Source organism: Dendronephthya gigantea, unplaced genomic scaffold, assembly GCF_004324835.1.
Source record: "Dendronephthya gigantea isolate DGI-Jeju-01 unplaced genomic scaffold, DenGig_1.0 000916F, whole genome shotgun sequence".
Taxonomy (NCBI): Eukaryota; Metazoa; Cnidaria; class Anthozoa; order Malacalcyonacea; family Nephtheidae; genus Dendronephthya; species Dendronephthya gigantea.
The window spans coordinates 970-18,331 of record NW_021163926.1 but is presented as its reverse complement, the minus strand read 5'-3'; the positions used below and the strand labels follow the sequence as shown (position 1 = coordinate 18,331).

The 17,362-nt window shown below is 36.0% G+C and overlaps 1 protein-coding gene and 3 long non-coding RNA genes across 8 annotated transcripts; all 4 read right to left on the bottom strand.

Moving 5' to 3' along the window:
- Window positions 1-816: 816 nt before the first annotated feature.
- On the bottom strand, window positions 817-8,490 carry LOC114544717 (calcium/calmodulin-dependent protein kinase type II delta chain-like). 5 transcript variants are annotated; one of them, XR_003690532.1, is made up of 6 exons: window positions 8,459-8,490; window positions 8,330-8,377; window positions 7,967-8,102; window positions 7,647-7,817; window positions 7,221-7,301; window positions 817-856 (listed from the first exon to the last, which is right to left on the bottom strand). XR_003690532.1 is itself a non-coding variant. In XM_028563275.1 (3 exons), the coding sequence occupies exons 1-3, from the start codon at window positions 7,912-7,914 to the stop codon at window positions 7,224-7,226; spliced, it is 261 nt and encodes an 86-aa protein (XP_028419076.1). In that variant the 5' UTR covers window positions 7,915-7,976; the 3' UTR covers window positions 7,090-7,223. The 5 variants fall into 5 exon arrangements, 2 of the variants coding, with proteins under 2 accessions (XP_028419076.1, XP_028419077.1); XR_003690531.1 differs by lacking the exon at window positions 817-856 and having other exon boundaries at window positions 7,090-7,301; XR_003690533.1 differs by lacking the exon at window positions 817-856 and having other exon boundaries at window positions 7,090-7,301; window positions 7,647-7,814.
- Window positions 8,491-8,599: 109 nt separating this feature from the next.
- Window positions 8,600-9,038, bottom strand: LOC114544716. The gene is made up of 3 exons (XR_003690530.1): window positions 8,999-9,038; window positions 8,723-8,798; window positions 8,600-8,640 (listed from the first exon to the last, which is right to left on the bottom strand). It is a non-coding gene; the product is annotated as an uncharacterized LOC114544716 (long non-coding RNA).
- A 4,839-nt stretch (window positions 9,039-13,877) lies between these two features.
- LOC114544719 lies at window positions 13,878-14,368 on the bottom strand. Its single transcript, XR_003690535.1, has 3 exons — window positions 14,327-14,368; window positions 14,161-14,247; window positions 13,878-13,919 (listed from the first exon to the last, which is right to left on the bottom strand). It is a non-coding gene; the product is annotated as an uncharacterized LOC114544719 (long non-coding RNA).
- Window positions 14,369-14,378: 10 nt separating this feature from the next.
- Window positions 14,379-15,555, bottom strand: LOC114544718. Its single transcript, XR_003690534.1, has 3 exons — window positions 15,349-15,555; window positions 15,034-15,096; window positions 14,379-14,418 (listed from the first exon to the last, which is right to left on the bottom strand). It is a non-coding gene; the product is annotated as an uncharacterized LOC114544718 (long non-coding RNA).
- Between the last annotated feature and the right edge of the window lie 1,807 nt (window positions 15,556-17,362).

Genomic DNA, 17,362 nt, shown 5'->3' with positions numbered 1-17,362 from the left:
TTTGTAATCCTGTGTAATTTGATATGATTTTAGAGCTGCACTGCAGTGTCAGGTTAACAGCAATATTGATTAATTTCTTGATTAGAAATTTTCGAGCTATATTTTGGTGGTATTTTTGTGCTTTTTAAATTAAACGGATTAATTTCAACATTAAAAAACCAAGATGATTTCATGATATCTGGTGATGGAAGCATGACAGCATGGGTCATAGCGCTAAGTATTATGCGAACACAATATTTCACTGGTGTTATAAAAAATAGATTTTTTTCTCCCTTTCCTATTATGTAATTGCATTTACCAATATATATGTAACTGTCAGGGTTGGGGGTATTATGTGAATATGAAAGAAAACAACCTGCATTTTGTTCTGTATCTTCTTGTGTTATAGAAGTCAAAATACATGCTGTTACTATACTGTATAGGCCCTTGTGATTCATATACAATTATAGTTTCAATTGTGTGATAGTTATGTTCTTGTAATCTCAATTGTAGATTCTATGGTATATAGAGTCGAATTGGCACGGCAAAATATCTTTGAGAATTGAAGTTTATGGCGGTTCTTCAGGTATGTTCTGGCAATTCACTGAAATACTATTTGTTCGCTAAGGAATGTTGTCCCATGGTAGCGGTACGCATGAACCTGGGATATCACAATGCTGATAGCCTCACAACCCTGGACAATAATATAATAATTTACTTGTTCCTTGTGTTTCAATTTTAGATCAAATAAAGTATGGCAACCCAGGAGTTGTTAACAATTATTACCTTTCTCTTATCACTGACTACACCTCCATCCATCGCTGTGCCATACATGGATTTGATGGACTGACATACCAAGCAAGGTAAATATTGCAGGCTACATGGTATATGTTCAGTTTATTATTATGTCATATTAGGACTGTTGGACATTATTTTTTTATTCAGTAATTCCCCTATATGGGAATGTGATAAAATTCGATGTTAACCCCCAAGTAAAGATCTCACAAAATCAATGGAAATAACGCTGTACCTCGACTGGTTTCAATTCTGGAGGAGCCGTGTATCACTGCATGAAAAACCGCGTATTCACAGGTGAATACGTGCGAATATGAGTTCGAATATGGTCCATATTCACACGTATTCACAGATATTCACTGTGAATATCCTCGGAATATTGGGGGTATTCCGATGTGATTACCTGTGAATAAAACACACCGCGTATTCTGACCTAGAATACCTTCGAATACTCTGTGAATATTTTTCAAGACCTAGTATTCACACTTCGGCATAGAAAATGTGATTGTACGCATGAATACGGGATAATCAACGAGTTATATTGTGTAAATATTGCAGGAAATGCGTTTATATACCACGGAATAGGCAAAGATTGTTTCAGTTCAATGCCGGTGTCAACTGTTGTCCAGAATTTCTTCTCATCACGGTCACAAATTGAAATTGCACTTGATTTGTTTAGGCGACAGACAATAAAGAGAATAAATGTTACCAAACGCACGATGATTTTTATTTGATTAATTTTTTTGCTGCCGCAGGGATGTCGAGTATCGTATATCGACCCTATATCCTCAGTCGATGAGCGCTGAGTAGCCTCGTAAGTCGTAAAAAAGCTGTATAAAAAGAGAAATATCCATCAATTTCTTTAATTACCTGTGTAAAAGAAGTTATATATAAAAAAAATACTTTTATTTTTGCTTGGATACGTAAACACATGGGTAGAAAGTTGATGATTCTGTATCGTCAAAAGCATCCGTAATATATACAGTTCAGTGTTGGGAAATCGTAGGAAATTTCCTTTAGGAAATTTCCTCTTCGACATGTTAGTGACAATTTTTGCGCCAAGGAATTGCGGCGAAATTGCGAATAAATGGCGAAATTCGGAGGTCGTATAACAATAACAAATAAATGTTTCCTCGCAAAAGTTGTCCAGTTCCCTTTGTTTACAAAACGATAACATGGCACAAATGTCAATTGGTTTCAACCAGGGCGCTTATATATAAATGCGTGGTTTCAACAGAAGTTCAAGCTGTTCAACTTTGAATTGTTAAAGATGTTCCATGCCCCAAAATAATTCTGTGGCGGCGCTAAAATCATGTAAGTTATTTAATAATAACAAGAGTTATGTCATACTATAGTCCTGAAACAACACAACACACAACAATAGTGCGAGGAACGCTTTTACGGCTGGGCTCATCACTTTTTTGTTTTTATTTAATAAAATAGATTACGATTGTGTTTATTGTAGCTAATTTGTACACAGCTAACTGTACCTGCTTGTAAATAAATAAATTGTATGATTGTTTTCATCAATCCTACCTCCATCACACACTAATTATAGTAGGTACAATGTTGCCATTTCAAAGCCATACTCAATACAAACAAAATTTAAAAGTTTGCCAATACTGAAAAGGGACATTACTTTCTTACCTACCACAAATATTCAGAAAGCTGCTGTAATCATAACTTTAACATAACATAACCCTTAGATAGAACGTTTCAAGATGCATTGAAATGAGGTGCATTGGTGCAATTTCATGAGGGTTTTTATATTTAGGCAAATTTATATATTATAGATATATTTGTTATATAATTGTCACAGAATAGCTAATGATTGATTGCCAAAAGATTGAAATCTTAACCAATCAGCTGCCCAAAGACAGAAATCTTAACAGCTTAGAAATCAAAGCCAGACTGTGTTTTTTAGTTATATATAATACATATTTTTTAACAAATAATGGCCTATATTTTTCCTTTTAGCATATATGAATTATATTTACACTAATATTTACCACAGAATAGCTATTGAACTGGTTGCCAAAAGATAGGAATCTTAACAACCAGCTGCCCAAAGACAGAATCTTAACAGCTTAGAAGTTCATGCTAGACTGTGTTTTTAAGTGAAGCCTTTAACATTGCCCTCATCATAATTTATAACTGAGATTGTTTACTGATTTGTTTGCAATTACTTTTCCGTACATAAATTATAATCACAATACTTAAAGAATATACCATTAAGTGTAGATGAGTTTACTACAGCTTCTCGATGTTTGCATACTAGGAGTAGCGTGTATATAAAGCTTAAGTTCATGGAAGAATTTGTTTCCATTTTTACCCTAATTGATTAGCTTCCAAATTATATGAATGGTGTGTACATTGTACATTGTACATATACATTCTCCTAGGAATATTATAATTTCATTACACTGCATAAATTCTATGCACAACAATAAAAACAAATGCCATGCATGCAACATCAGCTTTTACCATTATCATTAACCTTTCGATAATAATCTATTATAGCTTAAGAAAGTTTGCTATGTATTTTTGTTCATAATTGCTTTAAGGTGGTTTTAATTGTTTTTAGCCATCAGGGGTTGCAAGATTGAGAAAATTCCCAAAAGAGTTGGCCTTAACTTTGCTAAAGGTGAAGAGGATTTTTCACCCAGTGAAAGAAGTTCCTGATTCATTATCAGCTCACCTATAGTTTTTAATATCTTACCAAGTGAAAAAACATTACTTGCTTTGCTCAACAATTTACTATTAAGTATAATTTCTGACATACTCCAGGAGCAATGTTTCATATATACTAAAATAACATTGCTTATAAATTAACAATCAGCTGATGAAAGATTGAAAATCATAACAGCTTAGTAGAAGTTCATGATAGGCTGTGTTTTTGCTACATATTTTTGAACAATTTGTGATGTTCCAATAATATTTTATAAAATGTAACCTTGATAAAACACATTAACTGTGGATAAACCTACCATTGCAATGTGTATGACTGCTATGCAAATTAACATGGCAACCTAAAGATTATGCATGTTTGTTCATATTGATATTTTCCTTAATGGACAGACTTGAGGGACAATAAATGCCTAAACATTCGCACAGGCTGCGAACGCATAACCCATTAACCTCTTATCACCAGGTAATTTGTTAATAAAATGTTGAGATTACTCCCAACATGGTCATAGGGTATAGTCTATAGGCCGGCTATTGAATTCAACTGCACGATATTTAGTCACTCACGAAGAGTCCCTTACGCACAAACAGTATATGCGTTTTCGGTTTTGAACAATAAAAAATCCTTTGAAATACGGTTAATATTCGTTATCATTTACACGTATTAGCGAACATAAGGTGCTGTGGAAATCGCGCCATGCAATCTCATTTCTATTTCGCGCATTTTCTTCATCAGACTTCGTGGGAATCGTAGCATACAAATACTCGCCGGCATGCTCTTTAACTGCGACCAGAGTTTCCAGACTTTACCAAGCCCTTGGCATCCTTCACTCTCTTCCCTTATTTATAAGCGCCAAAAAGATTTCTTACAGCCACAAACGCACGATCTCCTCGTTCAATGTTTATTAAACTCGAAAGCGCGCTTTTTGGTTTTTGCGCCAAATTATTTATAAAATTCCACTTCAATTTTTCAGCATTCAAAATAAAGTTTAAAAATGTCAGCTGATGAATTTATTTTGTGGAAACACGGATTAAGTGAGATATTCCAAGTGTGAATATTGGTCAGAATACGCGGCATATTCACGGCGTATTCACACTTAGAATACTGAAGAATACGATGCCGTATTCACACTAATATTCCATGTCGGAATACGCTTGCAATATGTGTTTTATTCACACCCGTATTCACATGTGAATACCTTGGAATACGGCGCTTTTCATGCAGTGATGGCAAAATTATATGCATTATCATTTCATTTTTGTTGATGATTGTTCGATGGTGTTTTGGTGCCAGAAGATAACTGATACTAATTATTGGCCCACGTACTGAAGACACATAACATCCCAGATAATAGCAACAAGTGTTGGGAATGCGGATAAGTCGACAGGACATGGTCGCTTAAATGAGGCAGCTTCCTGGTCTGCACGGAAAAATAACCAGGACCAAATGCATTCGGCAAGAAAGATGTTTGTCGGAGCGATTTCACTCAAAGTCGTCGTGATTATAATTAGTGGGTGAAGACCTATTCTGTGTCCTGTAGTTCTGACGGGCAAAAATTCGATCATTACAAAATAAATGGACTAGTCAGGGTTAGCTGGATTAATAAGCAAGGCTTCTACAGATTACCCTGTCACGTTATATGCATCACATCATTTCCATGCGGTCATATATAACTTTTAATGTGTGATTAAGATTAATTGTTTAACAAATTATTCATTTCATTAGAGACTCGCTGGTGGAAAATGTCCTATCACCAACTGTAACCGCGCTTTACATCCGCATTCATCCAAAGACATGGTACGCAACATATCTTTGAGAATTGAAGTTTATAGCTGTTTTTCAGGTATGTTCTAGCAATTCACTGAAATACTATTTGTTCACTAAGGAATGAGAAATGACTGAGAGATCCATCTGACTGAAATATATAGCGAAAATTTTTCAATAAGTGGCTTATGTAAGAGCGAGTTTTTGATTTAGAAATAAATTCTTTACACCCTACCAGCGGGTTTGTCAGGTTTTTTACTAACTTAGGTGCATTGGAATACAAGTAAAAATAAGGCGTGTTTTAGAAGTTATACCTGGACGAGGAATCCAGCATATCATTATGAGGAACAAAGCTATTATAGCGGTATATACTCAGGGCTATCACAATCAAGTTTAGTGTTATCGCTTTATTTCAATGTTTGCTGCACGGTCGGATTCTCACAATTAAAAGAAAATCAAGCGAAAAGTTTCACACGTACAAAAGTATAGGTATGGAACTGGGGCCGGTTGTTCGAAAGATGGATAACTTATCCAACGGATAAGTCCTATCCAACGGATAAATCTGGATAGTTATCCATTGGATAAAAACGCGTTGCAGGAAGCGTGGATAGTGAAGTGGATAGCTACCCAATAGATAAGTTAAAATTTACCAGAAGAAAACAGTATTATTCTGAAATTTCGTACCACAACGTCAGCTGTTGCTAAGCATTTACAACATTGAATTCATAATCATTACGAATTCTCGAGTATAGTTACTGAATGGAAAAGGCTTGAACAAGTGATTTGCTCGAACTTTGCACTTCACATCATAGTGATTTTATTAATTAAACACATTGCAATTTTATTCCTTGACCTTGCAACGCTTTGCCTTTCGGTCCAATAGCAAATTTAGAAACACTATTTTAATGTTCGTGAATGAAATTACTTAGATATTAGCAAGTTTCCTTGGAATAGGTTGAATCTTTCTTTGCATATTCGCGTTTATAAACTGATTAGAAGCGTATAGTAAATTTACCACCTGTTATAAATGCGAGGATGTCCAAAAAATCGCCGGTCGAACGGAATGTGTAGGCAACGTGAAACGCTGCTGCGACAAATTGCACTTCGAAAACATTTTTAATATATAGTGAATACAATCATGATGTATTAGTTTGTTGAAACACAGTAAGAGGAATATTGCATTTTTGTCCTATTTTATATAAATGTTTACAGTGTTACCTTGTATCTTTGAATTTATCCACTGGATAGTGGATTTAAACCACCTCCGGACCTTGGATAAATTTATCCGGTAGATAGCGATTTTTATCCTCTGGATAAAGTTATACAAGCTTCGTGCAACCCAAATCACACGCTGGATAAAACTTATCCGTTGGATAGTGAGTTATCCGTTGGATAGCGACTTATCCACCTTTCGAACAACCGGCCCCTGTTCTTTTATTTATCGGAATAACTAGTGATGTGATCTTACATGAAGCATTTTCAGTCATGCTGCTAAATTGTCGTGCTGGCTACGCCACTGAGTATTTTATTTGCTCGCAGAGCCTCGTCTGCTGAACGTGACCGTCGGCCAGTCTTCACCATGTACGGTGACAGTTATTTTCTGCCTTTTAACTTGCCGACATGCAATGTTTCATTCCACGGTGAGTTTTCAACTTTACTGAAGGCGCTACAATACAATATGCAATTTTCCTTACAACTTGCAATGCAATTATAACTCCGAAGGATGTTAATTTGTAAAGAGTGTTCGAAATACTAAGGAAACGTTAGCAGATCGTAATAGATGTTCGTATTTGACAACTTTAGATGCCTCAGGAGTAGAATGGTTTTGCAATTTGCAAGGAAAGTTGCGTAGTGTAACAGCGCCTTGAGATTGTTTCGGAAAGCTAGTTAAATTTCGATGTAACTTGCAAACATGTAATGTTTCATTGCAATTGCGAGTTGAAAATAAGGGTCATTGGACGGAAGAACGGGACAAGTATCGTAGTTTTCAACATACCTTTTATAAGGGCGGAGACATTGATCTTCCATCCACGGTCGGTTTTATCATTTTTTCTGCTTTTTCTATCATTTCTTTATCCTACAAAAGACAAAAACCTTGTTAAATCGTGGATCAATCTAACACTTTTAAAAGCTTTCTCTCCTAACTGAACTAATTTTATTTATACCGTATAGTTCTATCAGTTCTAAATTGTCCTTCATGGAGGTCCAGTAGGGGTCATCCCGTATTGATGCAGTGTTACTACAGGAGGAAACCTGAACTAAACTGACTTTATTTATGCTGGATAGCTGTATCAGTTCTAAACTTCAACCAAACTAATTCTAACAATTCGAAAAAGCTGGGACTTCAGACGAAAAAGGTCAGCCGATTTTGAAAAATCTTAGATGCGGGGTGTTATAAGGCGGTTAGTAATTTCATCATCACCTTCATCCAAGGATGTTCCAGAGCTTCTGAAACCGTGATGCATTTTCTGTGACCAACAGTAAGCAGTTTTGTTATAAGATCCTTAGCTTCACTGCTAACATTCTTCCAGAGGTTGTTCGGAAATTTATACGACCCTTCTTTGACTTGTTTCTCCAATGGGTTATTTGCCTGCTTTGAAAATAAAGAAGATCCGGAAAGTCTAAAAGACGTTAACTTTTCATTGACGTACTCCAATTTTGAAATGAGGTTAAGCTACCTCCAGCTTCATTACAAATCGTGTTCACTACGTGAATTTGAGTAAACTGAAGTATATGGCATACCAAACATATAGTATAACTCCCAGGCTCCAGCAGTCACACGATTTCTTGTAGGATCGTTCTTCAGGCTACGGGATTAACATTTTGGTAGCGAGGTAACTTGGTGTACCACAGAGTGTTTCCATATAGGAATTCTGATCTAAAAAATTAATTGTTATCATTGAGATCTGTAACAATGAGAAATAACTGAACCTAAAACGTTTGCAGAATGCGCTCTGCTTTCGTAAAACGAAATCACGGACAAAACTCGGAATTGAGATTATAGTGACTTCCAGGATTTGCTGGCAATGGTCACATCGAATGGTTTCTTCAAAGACAATTTAAAGGGCAATTTAAACACAAGTTCAATACACAACCGACACACACCTTTATAAGCGTTTCATCATACGAGGAACACAATAAAACATTTTCTGGCTAAAGAAGAAAAAGTTAAATTATGGTCGTTAAAGTTTAGGATATAAAGACGTAGTGATAAATAAATTAGGGCGTGCTTACCTTCCAATCCCTGTTAGTGATGCCATTTTCATGTAAATGCTAAAAATACGAAACAGTATGAATAAAGTTAGTTTAGTTCAGGCTTCTGCAGTAACACTGGATCAATAACAGATGATCCTTAGCTTGGTGTCATTAAAAGCTCCAATCTCTTCGTGATATTTTCCATAAACTTTAGTCATCGCCTGTGAATGAAATATTCCAATTTGTTTAATTCATTCTTCGAAGGCTACACATGGCTACATTCGCGCTAAACGACATCCTCACCTGAAGGCACATTGCTTTCATAGTTGGTTTAGTTGTCAATAGGAATCAGTGATACAGATCGTTAGACAACTCGAGCCTGAAAACAAAATAGAAAAGTCGATCGAATCTTGAATGGTTTCATCCATGATTCTATACTTCTCTACTACATTCTGCAGGACAAATAACATTGCGTGAACTGTGCAGCAATATAGAGAATAGGGGGAAGCCAGACAGAAAAGCACATGGAAAGTAGTTTGAATATTTGCAAACCCTGATAGATAAATGTCGTGGACTCACACATTTGTTATCGGCGTCTCCTCGTCGTTTTGTTCCAACAAGACTCTCAAATAATAGTCACCTGATAGCAGAGATACGTTACTGAGTTTGATTCCTATCGAGGAATAAGGGGGGGACGCTTTATGAAGAACTGTTAAAAAGCTAGAGCAGTTAGGCTTATCACTAACCTATTTCAGTTCATCAGCTAAACATTCATACAGGACTTCAAACTAAAGGTGATTCCAAAAGACAACGTAGTTTCCACTCAGATCTTTTTCCATTGCAAATGCGTGCAAATCAGATTCGAGTGCCCCAGAAGTTCCTCTCGCGTCTGTCACATTGAAAACATAAGAAATTGTTTCATACTCTTTTACGAGAACAGTTTAGAGAAAGAGGTCAGGACTATTGAATTTGTCTTGTTATACTCATAGCGACAGAAATCCTCCATTACATTTCCATTTCCTATATTTTCAACGGAAACTAACCTTAACTTCGAGACTCACCTTGTAATTCCAAATCAGGTTGTACGCTGTCAGATCTTGACTGAATCTGTAAAAAAGATCCGCTTAAATATCATTGCTTTTTCATCTTTCAAACGACTAGAACATTTTCCCATTTTCTTAATATGAACACTTACTTTTAATAAAAAAACTGGATTTAAATTCTCACATTTTTCCTGGATTTGAATCCTATTTTTGTCCTCCAATGCGAGAGATATCCTTCAAGTTGATTCCTCAACGTTCCCCTCGTTTTTCCAGGCTCTAAGACACAAGTATAGCACGTGAAATAACAGGCTTATACGTACATGCAAGCATGCATTATGAAATTTTGGAACACGATTGTTGATTTAAAACGTACTTCTGCAAGCTTTACATTGTCACGAATTGATAAACGATCTTCTTCAGTCTCTGGTGGCTGAAGGAAAGATAAAAACTTTCCAACAAAATTGTTTCTTTACAAAAAGGTTTTACACTTCTGAATGAATTACCATTTAATTATTTCCTCAGTGGGGCAGTTGGCACAGTTTAAGGATGAATGATGGAGTTTAGTTACCAAAGCAGTTGATACCACTTAGTCATGAATACGATTGGTTAGTCAGAATCACCTCAATGGGTTTATGTAAATAATGGCCCTCGCAAAAAAGTTTTCAAAGATTTCTTACTTCGTCAGGGCTTTCAAGGTAATAGAGCAAACCAGCAGGCTGTGAAAATCGTATTCAAATTTATTACATAATTGTTTATGAACCAAAAATTATGAACAGGAAATCTCGCATTTAAACTTTCTTGTATATTTTAGACATTAAAAACTATAACTACTTTAATACGAACATTATTCTCGCAAGTAATGCCATTGCTGTTGGATGATGCTATGCCAACAATAATGATTATAAATTACTTATGGAGTATGCTTGTTAGTCTCAATTGAACTATTTACAGATGGCTAGTATATAGAGGATTATAAAATCACAAGTTTTAAGATGAATCTGAGAATGTTGCTAAAATACAACTCAGGTCCTGCGGATGGAATAGAGGCTATACCTCTGCAACAATTTGTTAATTTATCACACTAATTCGCACCTGTTCAATAGCGAACGTCTATCAGTGCTTTGCGTAAACATGGCCATGCGTAAGCGTTTTGGTAGAGCGCCCTCGGCAAGCGCCAGAACTTGTATTTTTGCCGCGGTTTCTTCATCAGCTTCCTAAAGTGAAGTTCTAACTAAATATTAACAGATGATTTTAGGCACTTCACACGATGCAGGAATATTCTTGAGGTTTTAAAGGGTCTTAATTTCGAGTGGTATTATACGCACTTCAAATTCAAGCAGGGAACAGTTGATGGAAAAATGAGTCAACTGTACGTCCTCAGTGACAAGAGCATTGCACCGGCATCGCAAAAGCGTAGGTTCGATTCCTGCCGGAGGATCTATAGTTCACTCATTTTTCCGTCATCTGTTCCTGGCTTGATTTGAAGTGTGTATAATACCTCTCAAAATTAAGACCCTTTAAAACCTCTTAAATATCAACTGAACTAATATGTACATTCATCACGGCTAAAAAAATGCAGAGCGTTATAAATGACGTTCGTCAAAGGCAGAAAATTCTCAATGGATGAATGAATGAATAAAACGTACCTCGATTATCGCCTTCAGAACCATGCCAGCACCTTTCACAATTGTTGTCGACGGATGCTGAAATTGTTGAGGAACGAATTCAAAACCACGATTGGTAAGAACCATTAGCGGGGCAATAGTAAAACATACATAAGCGAAGAAATGGTAAAATTGGTACTATTATTTAGTTTTGTCGTAAACCTACCTGGAACAATCGATAAATGCAATGACCCATTTCTAGACAAACAAATAACAGACTTCATGAGTTGCTCCTATGCATGGGTCAAGCTAGTGGACGTGGTAAACTTCACCAAAAAGGTAAAGAGAGAAAGGCTATTTAATCAACTCTCAACCTCAGTCAAAGAGCCATAAACTACCAAGAAGACAAGTTGAATGAAAAGTTCCTCAAATTTCTTTGTAGCATACCTGCAACTTTCTCCAGTAATTTCCCAAACTGTTCATCATCTGTTGTCTCACTAAGAGGAATATGCAATAGTCGATTTATTGTAACAGACTACATGAGTTGATTCAAAATATTGGAAGCAATCACACCTTACTATTAGTTTAACATGAATGTTCAACTTCACCCCCGTATTATTTTAATATATTGCAAAGCAACTAGAACAAACCTGTAAGGAGGACACAGAGCAAACGTCAGAAAATCAAGCAATCCACTTATAACTAAAACCCCAGTAGAACGAATATAGAAGAAAAGTTTTCATGGTTAATCTATTTCTTGTGTTTAGTTAGAAAGGTAGTTCAAATTAGAAAGGCAGTTGCTACGAATCACTTGCTGGGTTTTGCAAGGGAATTTCTCTTCCAAAACAAAGCTATATACATACAAGAGGGATGGAAAAATAAAATGCAAGGGTTCAGCATAGATTATAGGCAACCAACACCGCACATCTTACAACATTTATCGTGAGAATTTCCAACAAACTGCTTAGAAATTTTTCAGAGGATAACAAAGAGCTTTTGTTTATCTGTTCTTGTCGAATGTCATAGTTATCGTGCGTTGGCTATATAAAAAAACAGAATTGGTTTCGATAAAATTGGATCCTGTTAACATTCAGATTTCAAAGTTGGCTGAGTTTATGTGGATTGCAAGTTAAAGGGGTAACACTAATGACAGTGACAGATTTGGCAACATATTACCAGGAAATTCATCGTTAAAGTGTTGGCGCTTTCCTTTATACGGAAAAAACGGCCAGACCGGTCCTATTGTTGATCTCGGTACAGACAGATTACTGGTATTTTAGAGTGTTTCAAGAACTCTGCGTTCAAGTATATCGTTACTTGCATCTGTCTAGCTCGGAAATTTCGCAACTATATTCTTAACGAAATACTCTATTTTAAATTTAAATATGACCGGTCTGACCATTTTGGCCGCTTAAAGGAAAGCCCTCTCTTTACCTGCATCAGAGCACACAGTATGTCGACAGCGGCGTGAGTCACGGCTTCATTATTCCTCTTCAAAGCTTTCACAGTTTTCACACCAACCTTCTCATAGAAGCTGTAAAAACAAAACAGAAACACGGTCTAGAGAAAGTGAGCTGGTTGAGTAAACAGCGTGTGTTGTGGTTAAAGATAAACGTTTCTCACCTAGTGAGCGTTGTGAAACCTGCTTTGGATCCAACCTAATGTCTCAAAGCGTGAAACAGTGCTTCGAGATCTTTATCTGATATTTTGTTTTGGTCTCCTGCAAATAGACGAAACATTTTAACTATTTTATGTATATATTGAATACCTGTGAAGGTAATAGCAGTCAGAATATGTATATTTTAGGGGTGAACACTAAATATATTTATTGGCAAAGATATACAGTACCTTCGTGAGCAATGAGCATTGTGATGGCATTAATGATAAGTCTTTCTTTATTCTCCGGGAAAAGTCCTTACAAAATATTTAAAATCGTTTGAAATATATATTGGAGTTTAAAAGACTTAATATTCCAGCCGTACTTCTGGCGAGAAAAATTCAAATCTACCATTTCATGGATTCGGACCCAGTCAACTCAGCAACCAGAGTTACCGCAGCGTAGTCCCTAGGCCTCTTAACGTTCCTTATACGCGGCGAGGCGGGAACTGAGAGGCCTAGAACAAAATGTTTTGTATTTTGGCTATTTTGTCCCCACTTTCTGTATTGAGGTCAGTTTACGATCCACGACGCGGTTAACTGGCCTTGTTCGACGTCGCTAGTCAAATATTTGCTTGAAATAACCTACGGGATATTAATTATACTGTCAGGACTTCGAAATATCCATACAAACGTTTCAATGTCATTTGCTGTCGACGCTATCGACTATCAAGTAAACTCGAGTCCGTGCGTACATGGTTATGATTATAATAAGCTTCAATCTGCCAATTTAAATTATTCTCGCTTCCTTTATAACGATTATTGTTGTAAATCTAGGTCAACTAATGCATACTAAAATAAGCAGAAAACTAACGTGCGTATGAAAAACACGTGAGTGGAAAACAGCCTTAATCCAGATTTTGACAGAACATTAAAACTCAGTAAAAATGCAATAATATTCTCTACACAGGATTTTGTCTGCAGAAAAGTACAAAATAAGAAATTGTCAACTTACGTCTTGGGTGACTGCATGAAGTAGACCGCTGTAGGAAATATTGCAGTTAAATCTCTACACATCTTCGGTTAAATTTCCTGCAAGGAACCAGTAATAAGACAATATAAGCTTTTGGAGATATTTCAAAAATTTAAAGTGAAATAAAAAGAGAAATATTTCACCTGGAGACGCAGCGAGGAATTTTAAATGACTGCTTTCTACTTCTTCGTCAACAACGTTATACAATGGACCCCAACGATAACCTTGAAAAATATATCATCTTAAAAAAACAATTCTTCTTTTGCTGTATGTGATGTATTGGACTGACTAATAGGAATACCTGACGAGAAGTGTAATTGTTTGTGTGTTATATGAGATCCCATACGTCAGGAGGAGAATGAAATGAGGGTTCGTATTTACGGCAATCATAGCAGTGCGAGATTTTAATCAGGAAAATTTTGACCATAATTTTCGCTCAATCATCTATGAAAAAGCGTACAGTACCGTCTCTTCGTTGGGGTCGTTTTTACACAAACATCTCCATTTCCACTGCCTCTAACCCCGTGTAGCTAACCAGCCAATGATATATCCCTAGATTGAGTGAAATACAAACATTCAGAACAAGAAATATTTTATATAGCTTCATACAAAATCTGCTTTTTTAAACTACCTGTCGGAAGACGAGTAATTTCTCAGCTGACCGCTTGTGTATTCCAGCCCGAACAACTGAGGATGGTCTCGATAGCTAATTATTGAAAATATCTGACAGAAAAAGAAGTTTTAAAACTATGATATACTATAATACACAAGTCTTAACCAAACGGTATATTCTGGAAAGTAACTGCAAAAATAAAACTATTTTAAGTCGGCTGGATACTTTTTTGCAATTGGACATGTTCAAAATGGAAACGTGAAATAAAAAAGATGATAAAAGCAGTAAACTTGAATCCAGGTCAGAAGACATGGAGTGTTTGGAGTGTTTGGAGTGTTTGGAATGTTTGTTTTTTTTCTTTCAAGGTCTGAGATGACAATTACTGGAACTGACATGGAATGTCGCATGACTTACTGAGCTAAGGGGATGAAGGCTGACGATGTTGAACATATATTATAGTAATAATAGTTTATAGTTTATTATATATTATAGTAATAGAGTTGATGTTCGCGGGCATAAATGTGTTTTTGGCCCTCCTCGCGGAACACATTTTAACCCTCGCTACGCTCGGGCTAAAATGAGTTCGAAGTCGGGCCAAAAACACATTTATGACCGCGAACATCAACTCTATTGTTATATTATTATCACTATAACATACACATGAGTATATACAAAATTAGTAAAATACAATAATTAGTAAATAGATTTGAATAAATATAGTTCACCTGGTGCAAGGCACTTTTTAATGATAACTCCAAGCTTATACTTTCTGGATAATTTAATACATTCTATAGGGTTTAATGATCAATATAGGGATAAGTATCATAAAATTGTTTGGCTGTTGGGGTGTATAAACTATCAAAACTACAAAATTATATCCTGTCAAAATTTCGAATTCTAAAATAATGCCGGGTTTATGGTCATTTGAATTTGCTTGCTACTTTTATAATATGCAAAAAAGTAGACGGTAGACACTGATTTTAAGTTCAAATTTATAATATTTCGAAAATATATTATGCATTATTAATTATATAACATACCTTGAATAAATTTGAAGTTTTACATGATTCAAGAACATTTTCATTTGTATACCGAACTGTTTCGCCTTTGGATTTGATTCCGTTCATTAGTCAAAGTACACTTCAAGATGTCGGGCTTCCCTTCAAAATTGTCGAGGCCAGGGATATGACGGTGCTAGTGCTGTGTCCAGCCAGGTAAAAGGTATTTCTGAGAGAATATTAGAGAAAAACCCGAAGGCGTTGCATGTTCATTACTCCAGTCATCGTTTAAACCTTATTGTTGCCAAAGCGTGTTCAATTCTTCCAGTGAAAAATATTTGAGTCAGGCACAAAATATCGCCAGCTTTTTTATCAGTTTCCCTATCCGCTCACAGTATCTAAGTAAAAAGATGAAAGAGTTTGGTTTAACCCGTAACAAGCTCGCAAAGCCTTCCACGACACGATGGGTAGAACGAATAAGATCCCGCGATGGTTGTTTGGATGCATTCAAAGTTATCTACGAAACACTCAATTTTATGCAGTTTGGAGGATCGCAGGAAGGGCCATTTCCTAGATTAGCTAGTGACGCACAGTCTCATTTTCGCAACGTGGAGAAATTTGAATTTATGGCTGCTCTCATTATCACCCAACATGTTCTGGATCATACTTTGTCATTGACGGTCCAATTAAAGAAGAAAAAAAAATCGATATTGCGGAATCAATAAAACAGATTAATCTTTTAAAGGATGAAATGGCAAAACTACGTGCCTCTGTAGATTTATTCCACAATGAATACTACGACAAGCTGTAGGAATTAGCTAATAACCTCGACGTGGCTGAGTGTTTTCCCCGGGTATGTAAAGCTCAAACAAAATGTGATAATAATCGTACCAGTACAGCAGGTGGTTACAACAGATTATTAAGAGTCGTGCATAGGCCACGTGATAACGAAACATTCTGAGCTCATCAATGAACAATTGTAAAGGTTTTATTGTAACTCATAGGAAAACCTAAGGATATATTTTGTAAAATCTATTATATTACGAGTGTCTTTTCCTAAGTCTACCGACCCCTGAATTCCCCACGCTATCGTCACCCTGTAATAAATAAGTAACGTTGCAAGTCCTCACCTTCAACCACAAGGATTAAATTACGTAATTCGAAGTGCAAAATTGAGATTACCGGTTTCTAAGTTTACCGGTTTATAATGCTCAGTATTTAATAATCCGTATAAGACCAATTTATCATTATTATTACTTGACTTACGGATTCATTAAGTTTATCCTCGTCTTAACTCAAAAAAGTTTTCAAAGGACTTGCATCCAGAAGGGATTTACCAGGAACAGGCTAAAATTAAACAGATGTTGAGATTAATGCACGATGATGATTCGTGATCTTAAAATTGCTACCTTTTGAAACTCTTCACGAGTTAATAAGCCTTGACTGTTCCCTGTGAAAGAAAAATAGGTAAATATAGTCATATTATAATATATATTTCCTCCATATTGCAAAGGTAATTTCGCTTGCCTTCAGTTTCTTCCTTGTAAAACAGTGTCTTTGGAATCTGGTACGACATCAATCTGAAACGATTGTAAAATGAAAAAGCTAGTCTAAATCAAAGATCTCTTTCTTTTCTGCTTCCCCTGCCAGTCATGTTAGTAGCAATATAAGGGATGGATAGTGAATGTTCTTGCACGAAATAAATTTCATGCAAAGCGAGTTTGAAGAGAAATTCTTACCATAAAAGCGCTTGGTCCATATCTCGGACTACGACTCAAATATCGAGTTCGTTGAACAAATGCCGAACCAAGATTCAACTTTTGACCGGAATCTTGTAATAAAATCGACGAGGGTGAAGATCTGCCGTGTTCTGTAAGCAGCATCTTTTGTTCTGCGCTGTCTAAAATGTTGGCAGATAATTTGTTCATTTCGTAAATGCGCGAACAATGGCCGATCTGTTTTAACATTACAAACCTGACTCCTTGAGTTCGGTTTTCTTCATTTCAACATCATCCCGGGTATCTTCAATATTAGTTTCCTCATCTTCTCTACACGA